This window comes from Antechinus flavipes, chromosome 4 (assembly GCF_016432865.1).
Source record: "Antechinus flavipes isolate AdamAnt ecotype Samford, QLD, Australia chromosome 4, AdamAnt_v2, whole genome shotgun sequence".
NCBI lineage: Eukaryota > Metazoa > Chordata > Mammalia > Dasyuromorphia > Dasyuridae > Antechinus > Antechinus flavipes.
This window is the reverse complement of record NC_067401.1, coordinates 312,674,503-312,692,138: the sequence shown is the minus strand read 5'-3', so window position 1 is coordinate 312,692,138 and position 17,636 is coordinate 312,674,503. Positions and strand designations below refer to the sequence as shown.

Sequence of the window (17,636 nt, the reverse complement as noted above, 5' to 3'; positions counted from 1 at the left end):
AGACAACCATAAGGAGGAAGTGCACTTTAGGGCAGTTAGTGCTAATGTGTGGAAAGAGTATGATCTGTGAGGGTCACAAAAGAGTTGGGGACAATTGAACAACTTAACAAAAACAATAATAATGGAAACAAAAGATGGGTTGTAGCATATGAAGAAGGTCAATTTGACTGGATCATAGTGTGTGAGAGAGAATAATGTAGAAGACAAAAAAGTAAGCTGGAGCCAAAATGTGAAGGGTCTGAAATTCCAGAGTTTATATAAGATTCTAAGAACAACATAATGTCATTGCAGTTTTTTTTTTTTTTTTTTTTTTTTTTTAAGCAGAGGAGATGACATGATCAGACCTCATTTTAGGAAAATCACTAAGAATTCTGTGAATAGTGAGTTGGAAGAGGAAGAGCTTTGAGTCAGGGAAACTAGTCATCCAAGCAAGGGGCAGTGTGAAACTGAGCTAAAGTGTTACCCATGTGGGTTGAAAGAAAGGGAAGGTGAGAGAGAGATGTGGAAAATTGAAAAGACATAGCAACTTATTGGATATGTGAGGTAGAAGAGAATTAGATATTAAGGATGACAGTAAGATTGTAAACCTGAATAAGTAGAAGGATAGTGGTGCCCTTAAAAGAAAAAGGGAAGTTCAGAAAATGGGTGGGTACAATGATATACTGATGTATTGATATATAGATGTTGAGTCTATATAGGATTGTAAATTTGGAGTTAGAAGGGATCTTGGAGGTCATAGAGTTCAACTCTTTTCTTTTATAGATGAGGAAACTAAAGCTCATGGAGGTAAAGTGGCCTGCCTATGGTCACATAGGTGTTAAATGCATTTGGATTGTTCCCCTAAATATTATGTAATTCTCTTAAGGTACTTAGACTTATATTTTTCATTTTCTCTATTGGATTGTGAAATAGTAAAGCCATATCTTAGACATCTTTTTATCTGCCACAGTGACTAATACAATAACTTGCACATAGCAAGTACTCAGTAAATATGTTTGATTTTCAATAAAAGCCACAACTTAAGAGAAATGTTTGTTGTTCATGTTATCCTTTATCTCACATACATAATTAGTTGACAAATGTTGATGTTTTCTCCTCTGTAATCTTCTTTTTCTCTGTCCTTTTTGCTGCGTTCTCAATCTTTGTCTGCTGTAACACCATCTTTTTCTCGTCTTCTAGCAATTTTCCTTTTCATCAGTTGTGAATTCTTTCATCTTACAGCCACTGCTTTGGCCATTTTTAGGTTTGTCATCTTTGCCAAATGGAAGAAGGCATACTGACACTCGGATAATTTGCTCTGGGTTACTATATACAGGATTACTCAGTACATACTATACTATATGCTGGGTTATAATCTGGACACCCTTACTAATTTTGAATATCTAAAGCTGTTCAAAGTAAAGTGACATACTTAAGAGAGAACCTACTTGTTTGTGTTAGATTTAAAATGGACAATTTAAACCTGATGAAATGTTTGTTCTCTTTTTGATGGTAAGGAATAAATTTGGATCACTGGTCAATTCAGTCAGGGTTTTGTTTTAATATTTAACTATTTTGTTCTGAGCCTAGTGGGCAACATCTCCAAAAAGTTCTTGCAGCTATCTTATAAGCTAACTTATAAATTCTTCTAAATAACTGGAAAGGTGTTCAAAATTTGTAATTATATAATCATATTTGAGGAAAGGGATAAATCATTTCAGTATTTCATATTTCTATTTGCATTTTTTGAAAGTCTATTACCCAAAGTAATTTTTTTTTCCTTTTAATACCAAGGCATTTTGGAGGGACCTATTTATATCATTAGCACCCTAAAAATAGATTTTATTTCTCACCACATTAAATGAATCAGTTAAAAGTGTGTTGGGTTTGGAGACAAAGATCCTGACTTTAATTTCTTGCTCTGCCAGTTTTTGTGTGAACTTACAAAATTCATTTAATCTTCCTTGTCCTTAGTTTTCACATGTATAAAATAAGTGGATGGAATTAGATTATTTCTAAGATTCTGGAACCCTATGTGATCCTGAAATTTCAAAATCCTTTCAAAGTCTTCTTTATATGACATGCTGTATATGACATTTCCACAGGATCTCCCATTTCCTATTTCCATGTCTTTGCATATGCTGTGTAGCTGAAGCATGATATATATTCTGAGCTGACTTTTGCTTTATAGAATCTCTAGTTTCCTTCTAAGTTCTGCTCAAGTGCTATCTTATACATGAGGAGTTCCTTCAAGCAGAAGCTTGTTAGGTATGTTATACCCAGGAATTTTTTTCATATTTATATTAGACTAGATGGCCTTGGGAGTCCCCTCTAAGTTTCAAATGATATGATTCTGTGTTGTTTCACATGATAGAATCTTTCTAGAAAGAAGAAACCATTTTGTTTTTGTCATTGTATGTCTATTATATGCCCAGTGCTTAGCATAGTGTCTTGAATATAGAATATACTTAATAAATGTTTGTTATTTGATTGATTGATCTCAATTATTTCCTGCTACTTATTTGATTTCTTGGTTTTAGTGAGATTAACTTAACTTGTTCATTCAACAAATATTTATTAAATACTGACTGTGCAAAATATTCACCAAAAGTCTTGTGTGTTTTGCTATATAATTCATCTACCTATTGTTGTTAGAACATTTAAATATTGATCTTTCTTACTTGAACCTGATCAAAATAAGCTTCTCTAGAAGCTTTGATATGGCTTTTGCTGCCTATGTTCTGAACTACACTCCAGGGAAGTATGTAAAATATTGTGTCACTTTGATGGCTAAGTTAATAATTAATGATGATTATTTAAATCCAGTTAGTTTTCTAAACAACTACAGATGCTATATGCTGCCAGTATTCAAAGATAATTAATGAGAGTCTTTCCCCCGCCTTGTTACCCTTTTATACACTCTGTAAATACTATAAAATAGATTTATACAAAAGAATATTATAAAATAGAATTTCTGGATATAATTACTGTTATCCTATTTTCATCCCATCCCTGATGACTTCTTATTACAATAATAGGGCTAAAAGTTGCATGATAGAAGAAAAGGACCAGATAAAAAAAAGTTTAATAAAATAAAGTAATTCCATTGGGAATAACACTGACCAATTAGTACCAATAACTGCATGATACTAAGAAAAAAGAAAAAGTAGCTTACAGAATTGGCTTGTTTCCGGGCCTGGTTTATAAGTTCCTTTATCTCAGAGATATTTTTTTTCAGATTATCCTGAAGCTCCTTGATGGGCTTGAGTTTATCTATTAATCGATCAGCTTCTTGCTCAAGATTTTTAACAGTAGCATCTGCATCTGCAACTTCACAGAACCAAAGACAAACCAGAACAAGTTATGCTGGAGATTCAGCTTGCTTACATGAATAAAACTTTATCCTTAGTCATGCAGTTAAAAAAAGTCATAGTTACTGAAAGGATGAAGCATTGGAATGATATTGAGGATGTTAGTCAGGAGTAAAGTAGGTCAGAGAAACTGAGGTGAGAATAAGAGTCCACTTTATATAATTATATTTTAAGTCCACATCAGAGGCAAATAGTATTTTTTCAGTGTTGTTGTTTTAATTCCTGATTCCAATCTTAAAACTGAACTTCAGAACTCAGATTTAGTTATGAAGCTAAGCTGAGAGAATATTCTTTGAAAAGGTCATCTTATTCTGCCATTCTTTTTCAATTCATGACTGAATAAGCCAGTCTACATATAAAATATGGGTAATTACCCTCTTTAATTTTTGTTCTTGTTGCATATGTCAAAGAAAGTAACTATCACAATGTCTCTTGACAAAGGATTCTACTGATGAAAAATTCTTAAAAAGTATTTTCTCATACCACTTAAATATCTCATGCAGTAATTCAAACCCATTTCCTTCTGGTGCCTTGAGTAGAAACAATGAATGACTGGGTAGTGTCTAGACATACTATTCCATAGACTCCTAGAATGTATTTTTTTCCCCTTGGAGGAAGCCTGACATTTTTAGAGGTATAATTATCTTTTCTTATTCTAAAATGCTGGCAGCTTCACCTGATTTAAGGTAATTTATTCACTCAACAAGCCCCATTTTATCCACTCTATCATTGACATCCCTGATGAAACTGAGACAGTTCAAGGCGCACAATTGAATTCCACGTTATACTGTGAAAGATGTCCCATGTGGTTGACATTGACCCATTGATGACTCATCTTCAGAAGTGTATGAAAGTGAATATTTTTTTTCAAACATGTTATTTGGAAATAGATCATTTGTTCACCTACAAAATTAGTCTCATGTTCATTAATGTGAGTGTTTGAATACTATTTAAAATATTTTTTAAATGATTACAATAGGTTGACAACTTGGCTAATCATAGTTTAAAGAAAATAAAAAAGTTTCTTTTTCATTTTTTTTTTCATTTTTGAACTGTCATGTCCCTGGCTCAGATAAAAACATCATTTTCCCCCTTCCAGATCTTCAATATAATTACAGTTTTCACTTTCCTGGTAACCTTTCAACAATTCATTTTCCTTTTCCTCAACTTCCTAATACCACACCAAAGCTTCACAAATTAATTTGGTGTCAGGAAAAAAGAAAACCTGACAGAATGCCAGCAGTATATTTAGAGGTCACGAGAGAGAGAGAGTCACAGTAAGGGCCCTTTGAGATTTGATGAAGTCCCTAGAAACTCTTACTCTACAATAAGCCAATCAGACTTTTCTGTGTTGATCCAAAGGGACCGTAAAAAAAAAAAAGTTCATGGCAGTGCTTTGGTCATGCTTTGGGGTACACAGCAACAATAAAACCTCTGATTAGTGTCAACTTTATTGCAAGAAAGTAATCTGAAATCCTAGCTTAATTTATAAGTGTTCTCTGTTCCCTGGTACTAAGATATTTAGGTGGTACTGAAGCATGACACTCATACATGCAATTCAAGTTTTGATTTTTAGCTTTGCTGCAGATATACATGTCATGGCATTATTCTGTCAGTGTCAACAATGAAGCTAAATGATATAAATCCAACTATTTCTACTGGCTTTTTTGTAAGAAAAAATTGTGCTCATCACAGTGGATAGTAATATAGTAATAATGAAAAAAAACAAAATTTGTTTTTCCTAAAGCATCATAGGGTACTTTAAAAATTGGGACAGAAGAGGATTGTAGGGGTAAAGAAACACATACAAGTAATTCATAATTTGTAAGTTAAATGATACTTACTAATTTCTGTAGATATCGATGTAGAAGAGCGAAAAGGCAAACAATAAGACAGATTATGAGAAAGTATTTAAAGACTAGATAATATATTTATACACTAATGAAATTCTCTGCTTTCATAAGACACTATAAATTATAAATGATCCACATTTAAAGACAAAACATATATATCTTTTAAAATTTTTTTAAAAAATCATACTATTTTTGAAAGCATTCTTCTTGTTACTAAAGTGTTCATTACCATGTCCCATTAAATAAAAAGCTTTCCTTTTGCATCTTATATTTAAAGAACAATAATGATTCTATTCAATAGAGCATTAAAAACTTAGACTTAGAATGTGCTAAGAGCTGTCATCCTTTATAATTTCATTCAAAGTTAACAAATAATTTCTAAGTCATGACATAGGAAAATAATATTGGCTTTATAAAAATTTGGACTTCAATTTTTAAGGAAATACTGTATAGTGTAATTCCATGTACCATTTGGTCTTATTGATTTTTTAGCCTGCAGAAGGAATGTTTTGTGGCTCTATCTTTATAGTTATTAAATCTTTTTGATAGATTTTCATGACTGTATTAAGTGAGAAATTTTTCTGAAGGTTTATGTGTTCATACATAGTTATTAAATACCTTTATTCATAAAAGATGCTCTGTTTTGTTTTGTGTTTTTTTGTTTTAAATGAAATTCAATGAGCCCAATGCACTACTGATTTTATGCTAAAAAATCTTGAAAATGGTTGGAAGGGAAAAGAAGTGAGCCTTCCCAAATTCCATTTTGGAGAAGTGTTTGCAAGATCGAGAATTGATATGGATGTAGTCAAAAATCAACATCTGAATCTTTAGGATTAGCCAAGCTCTTGTAGCATTATCTAAAGCTATCCCCTAATGAAAACAGGGGTTGTTTTTCACTTCTGGCCTTCTTCTGAAGTTCAGATTTAATAACTCCATAATCCTATGAAACTTCATTCTCTGAACATTATCCTCAAGATAACAGATATGTGTTCCATCATAGTGAAGATGAGTGTGTATTCATGTCAAATTATGGGAGACTTCAGGATCATTTTCTCAAACAGCTTTGTGATATATTAGGAGGGATATTGGAAGAAGTATTCAAAGTCCTAGATTCTATATCTAACTATGTCACCTATTGACCTTTTCATCTAGATCCAGGCACTTATACTTCCTAGGCCTAATGTTCTTCAGCTGTAAAATCAAAGATTGTTTCATGGATCTATGAGTCTACATTCATTGCTGGTACCCATGAAATGTCAAGAGAACTCAAGAAAAATCTCTTGGACATTACATGGAATCTCTGTGCTGAATTGATAAAAGGACACGGATGAGAGTTTCTTAGAATGGACAGAGATGGATGTGCTGCAGTCTGCATCAATGAAGAAAATAATCACACTGATGAGAACATAGATTCATTAGCATACAAGATTGAAATTATGAGATTGGGCTAAAAAGCCTCATTAGTTTCAGCATTCTATGATATAATTTTAGGGTAAAGGAAAAAAAGTTATAATAAGAATAAAGAGAAAAACTTACTATTCTTGGCAGGGTCTTTAACCACAGCATTTGTCTTGGCCACATCATCTGCCAGTTTATTGTAATTGTTCCTCAGGCCTGCAAGGTTCTGGTTGAGATCTTTAATCTGTGCCAGAACATCTTTTGCTGTAGCATTGGCTTGTCTCGCTTTGTCTTTAACAGCTTGCAGTTTTGCAGCTGTATCTGTCAGCAGCAGAAAGTAATGAGAATCAAAACAAAGGGTCAGGTTATCATAGTTTCATTTGTGACTGTCAAAGTTGGATTCTGGGTTGATTGACCTCAAGACTGTTTCTTTCCAAAGAAAACAGGCTGAACTTTAAGTCTCAGTCATAGAAAATGAAGATTTTTTAAAAATCAAATTAAATTTTCTCAGGAACCTACACTATGAATACCTGATTAAATCAGAATAGCAAAGTGATTATTCTCAATGCTCACTACACAAGGGAGAATGATGATTTGCTGCTCAATATATTAAAAAGAAAAATTAATCTCCAAGAGTTATATAGATTCATCAAAGTGAGACTTCAGATCTAATCCTCCTCATTCTCACAGACAAAAAGTGAATGACTAGACACCCTGGTTGCAATTTTAGGACATGGAGACATTTTAAAGTATACACAGATACACACACCATTCATTTTCAAGTATTAAAGTATTATACGTTTTTGTAAGTTTCCTTTCATTTAGTGCTGAGTAAGTAACATGGATTTTGGAAGTGATTTGCTGTTCAATGTATTAAATAGAAAAATTAATCTTCATTAACCACATAGATTCATCAAAATGAGGTTTCAAATCTAATTCTAATTCCCAGCATCAAAATAAATAAATAAATGGACTCTCTGGCTTTAATTTTAGGGCATAGAGATTTTCAAAAAACATACACATGCACCACATATGCACATTCACAATATGTACACAACACAATCCTCATGATATATATATATACATACTTAGAATGCGAGTAAAGCACATATGTATATTTTGAATATGAATTATAGGTATATATTTTGACTATTACAGTCTACGTATAGATTATATGTAAGTTTTATAAAACCTTTATACAACCTATATGGGTTATATATAAAGTTGAAATGATTATTTATAAATATTTATACTTTAATGCTTCTCTTACATAATAGTTCTCTTTTTTACATATTTATAAGTGAAACAGAATTACTAGAATTTATATGTATATCTATAATTTATAGATAATATGGATATATAATATATATGTATATAATATATATTTGTGTTTTTGTATAATGTATTAATTTTTAGTTACTAAAATATTGGACATTCAGGAAGTTCCTCTTCATTTTCTATAGTGCAGATGATAGACTTTTGGAAAATTATTTACAATTTTAATTTTGAAAAGAAAAAATACCCTACCTCTTTTTGGTAAGGAAAAATAATAGTAAATAAGCAAAACAGAAATATAGCCACTTATATGTATAATAAGAGTATCTATTCATACACATATCCATACACATATTTATATATATACATATACATACACATATATATGTATCTCCTTGGTCACAACAGAGAGAACACTAATTTCTGGTTAGTTCAATTCAACAGCTTTTTATTGAATGTACATAGCATGGGAAAAATATAGACACATTTTCAAGAACTACTATTAAACTATATTAAAGTAATACTATACAATGCTATATCACCAAGGCCTTTTAAAAGTCAAAACCTTTCAAATATTGCACTTTCCTTGTGTATATCTGTGGAATGTATTGGACTCCTGAGTTGGTTATTATCTTGAAGCTCCAATACAGCCAGGAATAAAACTTTGCTGATTAATTAGGACTTATTTCCTTTTCATTAATTCACATCTTATAGTTAGCAAAATAATATAATATAAATATAGCTTTCCCTCTTCTGAAATATAGACCTACTGATATTTGATTTGGGGGAAAAGAGACAAAAATTAAATTGAAAATACTATGTGGATTGTAGTATATCTTCTTTATAAGCAAAGTGAAAAAATCCACAATAATAAGAAAGTATTAAGCAGGCATTGATAACCATTAAGAATATTATTTTAAGGAAAATATTAAAATTTCCAGGGTACAGATTGAAAAGACCAATCGTAATAGAGTTCTCAAATACTGCTTCTGCTTACCAATTGGAATTGCTGATAACTTTCCCAATGTATCATTCAAACCTTTTAGGAGGTCACCATTCTTTTCATTAGCATTTTCCAATCTGTTTTTCATGCCTTTCAGATTATCATCATTTTCTGAAACCAGAAAAAAGTGATAGATATGATTATTTCTGTAGCTGGTATTGTTATATATGGTACTATCAAATGGTCTTATGTATCATTAGTTTAAAAACAATAAAACAGGGTTGAGGAGGACATTTTCATTAATTAATTGAAGTCTATCCATGAATAAGCTGTGATCTCTCTCTCTCTCTCTCTCTCTCTCTCTCTCTCTCTCTCTCTCTCTCTCTCTCTCTCTCTCTCTCTCTCTCTATATATATATATATATATATATATATATATATCTGCATGTAGGTATAGCACATGTAAACATTTAACCCTTTTAGACAATCAACAATAATATCAGCTCTTTCTCTTCTTCATGTCTGGACTCATTTTGATAGTTTCCTATAAAGAACAAACTTAATAAGAGTCAGTAGTTCAGACCAAACATAGAGAAGTGCGCCTGAATGCCTTGGGATCTTTCTCTTTTCTGTAAAAAATGTATTGCTTGAATGAGTCATTCTTATAGGTTAGGAAAGACCCTTAAGGGAATCTGATTATTAAACAGGCCCCCAAAGTACTATATGTAAAATCATTGATGAAAATGTATTTAGACTCAGAAAACAAAATCAGATAAGAGAAAAGCCATATTTAGCACACTACTGAAGAAATTGACATTCTCCATTAGAGCTAAATCAATATTTTTGCAAATTGACTTGCAATGAGATTTTACATTGAAGGGTTCTCATTGCTTTCATATACTTTCTCAAATGTTAAGTAGCACAGTTTGGCAGACACAATGTTGTTGTGATTTTCTTCTTTTAAAATAAGATAAGGGATAGGAGACAGGACAGCTACCAGGAGGGTCTTTGTCATCGAGTCTGTTCTCCAGTCTCAGTTCGAGAGCTTGAGTGAGCTCCAGCCTCCAGTCCTCAGTCTTTCTCTGAGTCTGTCTCCCTCCCTTGAGTTATCACCTTGTTTCAAGTTGAGTTAACACTAGAATTCCAACACAATATAAAAATGTAAATACCAATTTTCTCAGTATCTTAAACATTTTAATTTCCTTGGTTTTTATTATCTTCCAGTTTCATGCTTCCTCTAATGACTTTGACTATAGACACATGAAGTTGGGTAGCCACAAATGAAAATAGGAGCAGTAGGAGCTGCAAAACTATTTGGGTAAAAAAAATGTTCAGATCAACCATTGAAGGCCTTAAGTTCATAAATATAATTCAGATTGTACATCTAAATAATCAATTTTACCTCAGGACTAAAAGAAGGTTTCTACTGTCTCCTTAACAAAAGATAATCTACCACATGATTAAGTAATATTGAAAAGAAAAATAAGAGATTCAAACCCTGAATTTGCTATAAAATGGCCCCCTTTATGATATAAATCAGTCTCTTTGTGCTTCAATTACATATTGTCCTATTAGATACATTGTGTAGCATGAACAGAGTGCTTCAGAACTTATGATTTGGAGATAGTAACACTAGCTATAAATCCTGCTTAAATATTTGCTAATTATATGACCCTTGGAAAAGCACTTAACCTCTGAGTTTCAATTTCCTCATGTGTAAAATGAAGGAAAATTTATTAGGCACCCATATATGTTTACTAAGCACTGGAGATACAGATACAAAAGTGAAAAAATACGCATAGAGGACTGATGACCAGGGAAGGGGATTTTGGTATATGGAGTTAAAGAGATAGTGAGATGACATATAGGACAATATAATTGTATGGCCTTTCCAAAAAAAATGGTATTAATTTACTTACTGTTCCCAAAGCAAGGGAATGTCCAAATTGAGTGGATTACTCAATGAGTGGGAATAGAATAATGAATCCATTGAAGTGGCTGTACATATATTCTAATTTTCTCTATTAGAAGTTGTAATCATGTATAAATAGTATTTAGAAGAAAAAAATCAAAGTTAGTAATAAACATATAAAAATTTCTCTAAACCACTCACGATTATATAAATACAAATGAAAACAATTCTAAGGCACCACCTTACACCCATCAGATTGGCTAATGTGACAGAAAAAGGAAAATGGTGAATGCTTAAGGGGAGGTGGAAAAATTGGGACATTAATGCTATTTTGGTGGAGTTGTAAACTAGTCCAACCATTCTGGAGAACAATACGGAACTATGCCTAAAGGTCTATAAAATTGTGCACACTCATTTGACTCAGCATACCACTGCTAAATCTGTATTCAAAAGAAATAAAAGAAAGGGGAAACAGAACTATATGTACAAAAATATTAATAGTGACTCTTTTTATGGTGGCAAAAATTGGAATTTGAGGGGGTGTCCATCAACTGGGGATGGCTGAGCAAGTTGTGATGTGTTATTGTGATAGAATACTATTGTGCTATAAGAAATGACAAGAGGGAAATGATATCAGAAAAACCTGGAAAGACTCAGATGAATTGATGCAAAGTGAAGTGAACAGAACCAGGAGACCATTGAATATAATGATATTATAACAATGATCTACTCTGAAAGATAGTTACTATGATCAATACAGTTGATCCAAGATGATTCCAAAGGATCCATGATAAAGATTATCTATCCACCGTCATAGAGAGAACTGATGAACACTGATTGTAGATTAGAGCATACTTTTTTCCCCACTTTACTTTCTTGCTTTTTCCCCCCTTGCAAAATGGCTAATAAGGAAATATGTTTTGCATGACTTCACACATATAATTGATGTATTGATTGCCTTTTCAATAGGGGGAGGAGAGGCTAGAATTTGGGTGATAATATGGAACTCAAATTTAAAAAAAAAAGGATGTTAATATTAATTGAAAAAAGTATATAAATACTATAATTAGTTTTAGTCCAATAGAAATAAGCAGTTAAAATTCAAATAATGTGTATTTTACTGAATTCCCATTAGTCAGACCTAGCTATAAATTTTTCTGAGGCTAGAGATATGACTTTTAGTGATCTAGGCCTGGGGAAAAGGGGAAGGACAGTAAATGGTAGAGCCAGGTATAAGATGGCCAGGATAGATTGCTGGATGGGATGGAGAACTCTGGGGCTGGTTAAACATGGTATTATAGGTGACCATTTATTAATTCACCCATCCATCCTCAAAATCTGGAAGACAGAAATTCTAAAAATGGATGAATTAGAATAACATCTACCTCCTCAGTGGTATTGTTTGGATCCTATGAGATTATGCTCAAAGAAGGCTTTCCTTAAATCTTAAAGCATGAAATAAATTTATTATTATTTGTACATATAGTTAAAAATTCTTCATTGGAAAACTGAATAACTTATGGTTGGACTAATACACACATATGGGAAAATTTTTAATTTTGGATAAAAAAAATTGTTGATGTTTATTTTTGGGTCAGTTTATGATTTCATTAGCGTAAAGAGCTATGGATGATAAGCAGATTGGCACATTCTCTAAAATTTATAATGTTAAACAGTTGCTTGGGGCTTTGAGAAATTAACTGATTTGCTTAAGGTTACACACATCTTGCATAAAAGATAAGGCTTTAACTCAAATCTCTGACTTTGAGTGCAACTCTTTAGCCATTATACAGCATTGTCTCTTTAATTATCAGGAAGATAGTTAAGTTTAGAATTATCTGGGAGAAAGATATCTCTATTATACCTCCCATATAGATTTATTAATCATTGGAAAATATAGTTCATTCAGATATTAATTTCACTTCTGAAATTTTTATATATACCTTAAAAATTTTATTTAATAAAGAAAAATATTTTTTTCTTCTTACTTCCTCCCACTGTAAAACAAAAATAAAATTCTTATAACAAATATGCAAGATCAAGCAAAACCAGTTCCTGTCATTTTGTTGTTCAATTGTTTTTCAGTCATGTCTGATTCTTTACAATCCCATTTAGGTTTCTTGGCAAAGATACTGGAGTAGTTTGCTATTTATTTCTCCAGATTATTTTCCAAAAGGGCTAAATGACTTACCTAGAGTCACACAGAGGCCACATTTGAATTCAGGAAGATGTCTTCCTGACTTTAGGTCTAGCACTCAATGCACTATGGCGTCAACCTAGCTGAATTCCTGCATTGTCTATATTCCAAAAATATGTTTATATATCCACAAATGAAACCTCTTATCCCAGATCCTTTGGAATCATGGTCATCATATTTATCAAAATTTTGTTGTTACTGTATAAATTGTTCTCTTCTGTTTGCTTTACAACATCAATTTGCATGTTTCCCTAGGTTTCTCTGAAACCATCCCCTTTATTACCATTTTATCACATTGTTATGCCATAAGTTGTACAGCCATACTTCAGCTTATGTACACTCCCTTGGTTTTCACTTCTTTGCCTCCATAAAAAGAGCTTCTATAAATATTCTTGTATATAAAGCTTCTTTTGCTCTTTCTCTAATCTCTTTGGGATATAGAACTAATAATGAATTGGCAGAATTAAGTATCTTTTGGGTCATAGTTCTTACTTGCTTTTCAGAATGCCTGGAGTAATTCAGAGCTCCAATAACAGCCTTTTCTGTTCTTTTTTTGTCAATTTTGGCAATCTGATGGGTGTACTTCTCTGATTATTAGCGTTTTGGAGAACTTTTTCATATGGCTATTGATATCTTAGATTTATTTCTCTGAAAGCTGCCTATTTGTATCCTTTGACTATTTATCAATTAGAAAATGTCTCTTATTCTTATAAAATTTTATCACTATCTTAAGATTCATATTAGGCTACTATGTTTTTTTTTTTACTTCTGTATTCTATGTTTCTAAACTATTCTACTTATCACCTGTTTATTTGGTAACCAGTACCAAATCATATTTTATGATTATTGATTAGTAGTATAATTTGAAACCTGGTAGTGGTAGGGCCCCTTCATTTCCATCTTTTCCCTCTATTATTCCCCTTGAGATTTTTGACCTTTTGTTTTCTTCCAAGTGAGTTTCATCATTATTTTTTCTAGCTCTTTAAAGAATACTTTGGTTGTTGGGTAAAGCATTGAATTAAGTAAATTAATTTTGGTAGTATTATCATTTTTATCATATTGACTGGGCCAATCCATTAATATGAACTTTCAAAAAGTACATTGGAAACTGTCCAAATCTATTTTTATGAAGGCATAGAAATGATCCTGGATTCTTGAAAGTTAGTCTAATGGGATATAATCTCTGGCAGGTCCTGTGAAGCTGAAACACTTTCTGAATATAAGTTTAGTTTGTCATCTAAGGATCAGGCTAGTTAAGTTTGGAGAGGCTGATTATCAGGGAATTGGCCACTAGTTTATGCATTTTTCCAACCATTGTAATTAATAAAAATGGTCCTCTATGAAGAGGGGATTGAAATCTTCACTGGTGAAGAGAATACCCACATAGTCATGCATCTTGTATTATTAAAATATTACAGATACATAATTAAAAATATATTTTTATATTAATTATTTCTATTATTTGTGTTTAAAGATATTTATTTGTGTTTATTTTCTCTACCCAATTATATTTTAAGGTATGAGAGAACAGGAGCCAAGCTTCCTTTATAATCTTTTCCAATCCATGTTCTACTTATGATGTACTTATGAATATTGACTACTAACCTATCATAAAATAAAAGGCTTTGATACTTGTCTTCTATATCCTTAAACTTGGAAATGTTGGATTAATATTTGTAATTTAAACCTAAAATTCTTTATGAATACCACTATCAGAAATATTATATGCAAAATATGAAAAAATAAAAGTACTGAGAAGAAAATAAGATAAGAAAACTCCTACATAATAAGTAGCAAAAAAGAAGCAAGTTGGTAGTCTGAATAGCTTGAACTGAGATCTCAGTAAAACCCTTTGGTAAACTTATGGAATAATATAAAATATTTATGTCTACATTGCTCATCTTTTATGCATTTCAGTGTGCTTTTGAAAATGCTTCTTTAATACTTCAAAGGACCTCTGATTTCATCAATGTAGTTATTCCCTCTGTGGCTACAAATTGCAATCTATCCCTGCATTGTCCCTAGTATAGTGTCTGACATATGGTAGGAAATGATTGTTGACTAAATGACTCATTTAGTAAGATTCTTGTCCATGATATCCCATAGATCCATTAAGTATATTTGAACGTCTTCCTCTAGATTTTTTTAAACTCTTTTTATTTACCATTGTAGTATAAAGGCTGTCTATTTGTTATTTTTTTAGTCTTCACAGCTTGCTATCTAGTTCCTCAATAGTATCTCTCACAGTTCTTACACAGAGATCATCACTGAAATGTACTTCAACTGTATCCCTTTATGTCTCACCATTGCCCTTTAACTTTGATTCTTTAGAATCTGGGGCATTCCAAGATTATCAACTATGCAGCATGAAATAGCTCTTATTCTTCAAGCAATTTATATTCTACTGGAGGAAACAACATATACTCAGATAAGTAAAGAGAAAGAAATTTTGAGATGAGGGAATATCATCAACTAGGAGAAATCATAAAGCGTATTTTAGGAAGTCCTGCTTGAGCCATCTTGAGAGGATCTAGTAATTCTGAGAGTAAAAAGTGAAGAGGGAGATATTCTTGGATTTGAAAAAAAAAAACAGTTCAAAAACATGAAGACAAGATGCAATATGCTAGGGAGTGTCTCAAAATCATGAAAGACACAGTACTATTTTCTAAATATGCTCCAAATTCCTCTTTTTTTTCCTATTCAATTATGGGATCAACTTACTATCAATCTATAATGCTTACACAGATAGGCACATAAATCCACATATACAAATTCAGTGAAATCATTTTCTAACTATATGTCATCATCTAGGCAAATGATATTTTTCATTTATTTTATTTTTTCCTATATAGGATATTAGTCCAATTTCATTGAATGTTTTGAGGATGATATAATCACCCCACTATTATTTGTAAAATAGGTATTTGCAAGTAATAAGGTCAATTTTCCCAGAATCTTCTCTGGTCACTCTTTGGCATTATAGGATATGTAAATGGGAAGTAATAGGAGGTAATGTCCCTTCACATGCCATATATATACCACAATTGTAACTACTGAACTTTTAATGTGGGTGCCCCTGTGAAAAGTTAGGCAGAGCTGGTAGTAGCACTGAAGTGGGAATTCCATTCCCTAATTAGGCAAGGAGGAAAAATTCATTGACTATTGGTCATCGGCAGTTAAGGATCAATCAGTCTTTTTGTATTGAAAATAAAAATATAAGTAAGAGAGAAAATAAGCAGTGTCTTTGTTTTCTCTCTATAATGTGGAAGCCATATTTCTATTGCCTCAACAAATGAGCATCTGCACTAATATTTGATAAAAGATTGGATATGTAGAGTGAGTCTGAGTAAATAGTGAAAAATGATATGTGACACTGAAATTGAGAACCTAGGTGACAGAAAAAAATGGTAATACTTTTAGTGATATAAAAGTTTAGACAATAGGAAGGTTTGGGAAGGGTGAAATAACAAGCTTGGTTTGGGATATGTTGAGATAGAGATACTTACAGAATATCCAGTTTGAGATGCCTAAAAGATAGTTGGTGACTATAGGTAATGAGAGATACTATCTGGGAATCATTTTCATAAAGATGATTAGTAAATTCCTGGGAATTGAATAGGGTACCAACGGTCATAGTGTAAAGACCCAGAACAGAGACCTGCGGGTTATTCAAGATTTAGCAGATTATGACTTTTGCAGGATATATATATATATCCTGAATATATATAAGAATATATATATTCTTATTTTTTTATACTACTAGTTCAGAAATTAGGTTCGTTAATTTCCCTTTTATGTTTTCAAATCATTGTGCTTTCAGTCCTCACTTTTCAACTGAGTAACTATAGCATCAGGCTCATTTTTATGGATTTTAATAAGTTTTGGTCTCTCTGGACTCCTTAAATTTGAATATTCAAACTCTACCTAGTTAATTTTTTCTTTAAATTCCTCAAATGCATTTTTAATTGTTTTCTTAATACAAATAGGGTACAAATAAATGCCTTGAGGGAGTCCTCCATCCACTCAAGGGAAATTCTTAGAAGTGCTATTAATTTTAAGAGACCTGATTAAATGGAACTTACCACCAAATTACCATTTATACATTATTTTGCATTAAACATTTTCATTATAGTTTGTAGTAGTATGAACTACGTGCATAGACTTCACATTATATCTTACTGTGCCTCTAACCACTCTACTGAAACAATTCTTTCCAAGGTCACTAGTGACTTTTTTTGCTCTATCATATGGTCTTTTTTTTTTTCTTTATCTTTTTTTTTACTTCTCTGTACCATCTAAGATAACTGGATCAACTTTTTTTTTTAATTTTCTGCATTCACTTGTTATACATGACATGTCATTCTTTCTGGTTCTCCTCTTACTTCTTTCACTATTTTTTTCTCTGCATTTTTTTTGCTAGTTCCTTATGCTCCTTCAAACCCTTAAACAAGGATGCCCCCAATTATCACTTCTATGAAGATGAATACAAAATCTTTATTTCTATTCCTGAAAAAAGGGATAGAAAATAGCTTTTTAACCATTCTATACTCATTGCCCTAACATAATATCTGTCTCATGTTGGACCACAGCCATGCAATAGCTTGGTAAGACTTTCCTGAGTTTACAGTCTTGTGGTAGAGCTTTTGAAACCCAGGGTCATCTTCAAAAGGTTTTAATAAATTCTCCATATCTGGGGTTCCTAACTTTTT

The 17,636-nt window shown here is 31.9% G+C and overlaps 1 protein-coding gene across 1 annotated transcript in view; it reads right to left on the bottom strand.

The window, feature by feature from the left end:
- Positions 1–17,636, bottom strand: part of LAMA2 (laminin subunit alpha 2) — a 770,763-nt gene that overhangs the window by 76,013 nt on the left and 677,114 nt on the right. Inside the window, exons 43-45 of the mRNA XM_051997719.1 lie at positions 8,874–8,990; positions 6,740–6,922; positions 3,155–3,309 (exon numbers count right to left, since the gene is read on the bottom strand). Of these exons, the coding sequence (XP_051853679.1) occupies positions 3,155–3,309; positions 6,740–6,922; positions 8,874–8,990 (455 nt within the window). The remainder of the gene's footprint in view (positions 1–3,154; positions 3,310–6,739; positions 6,923–8,873; positions 8,991–17,636) is intronic.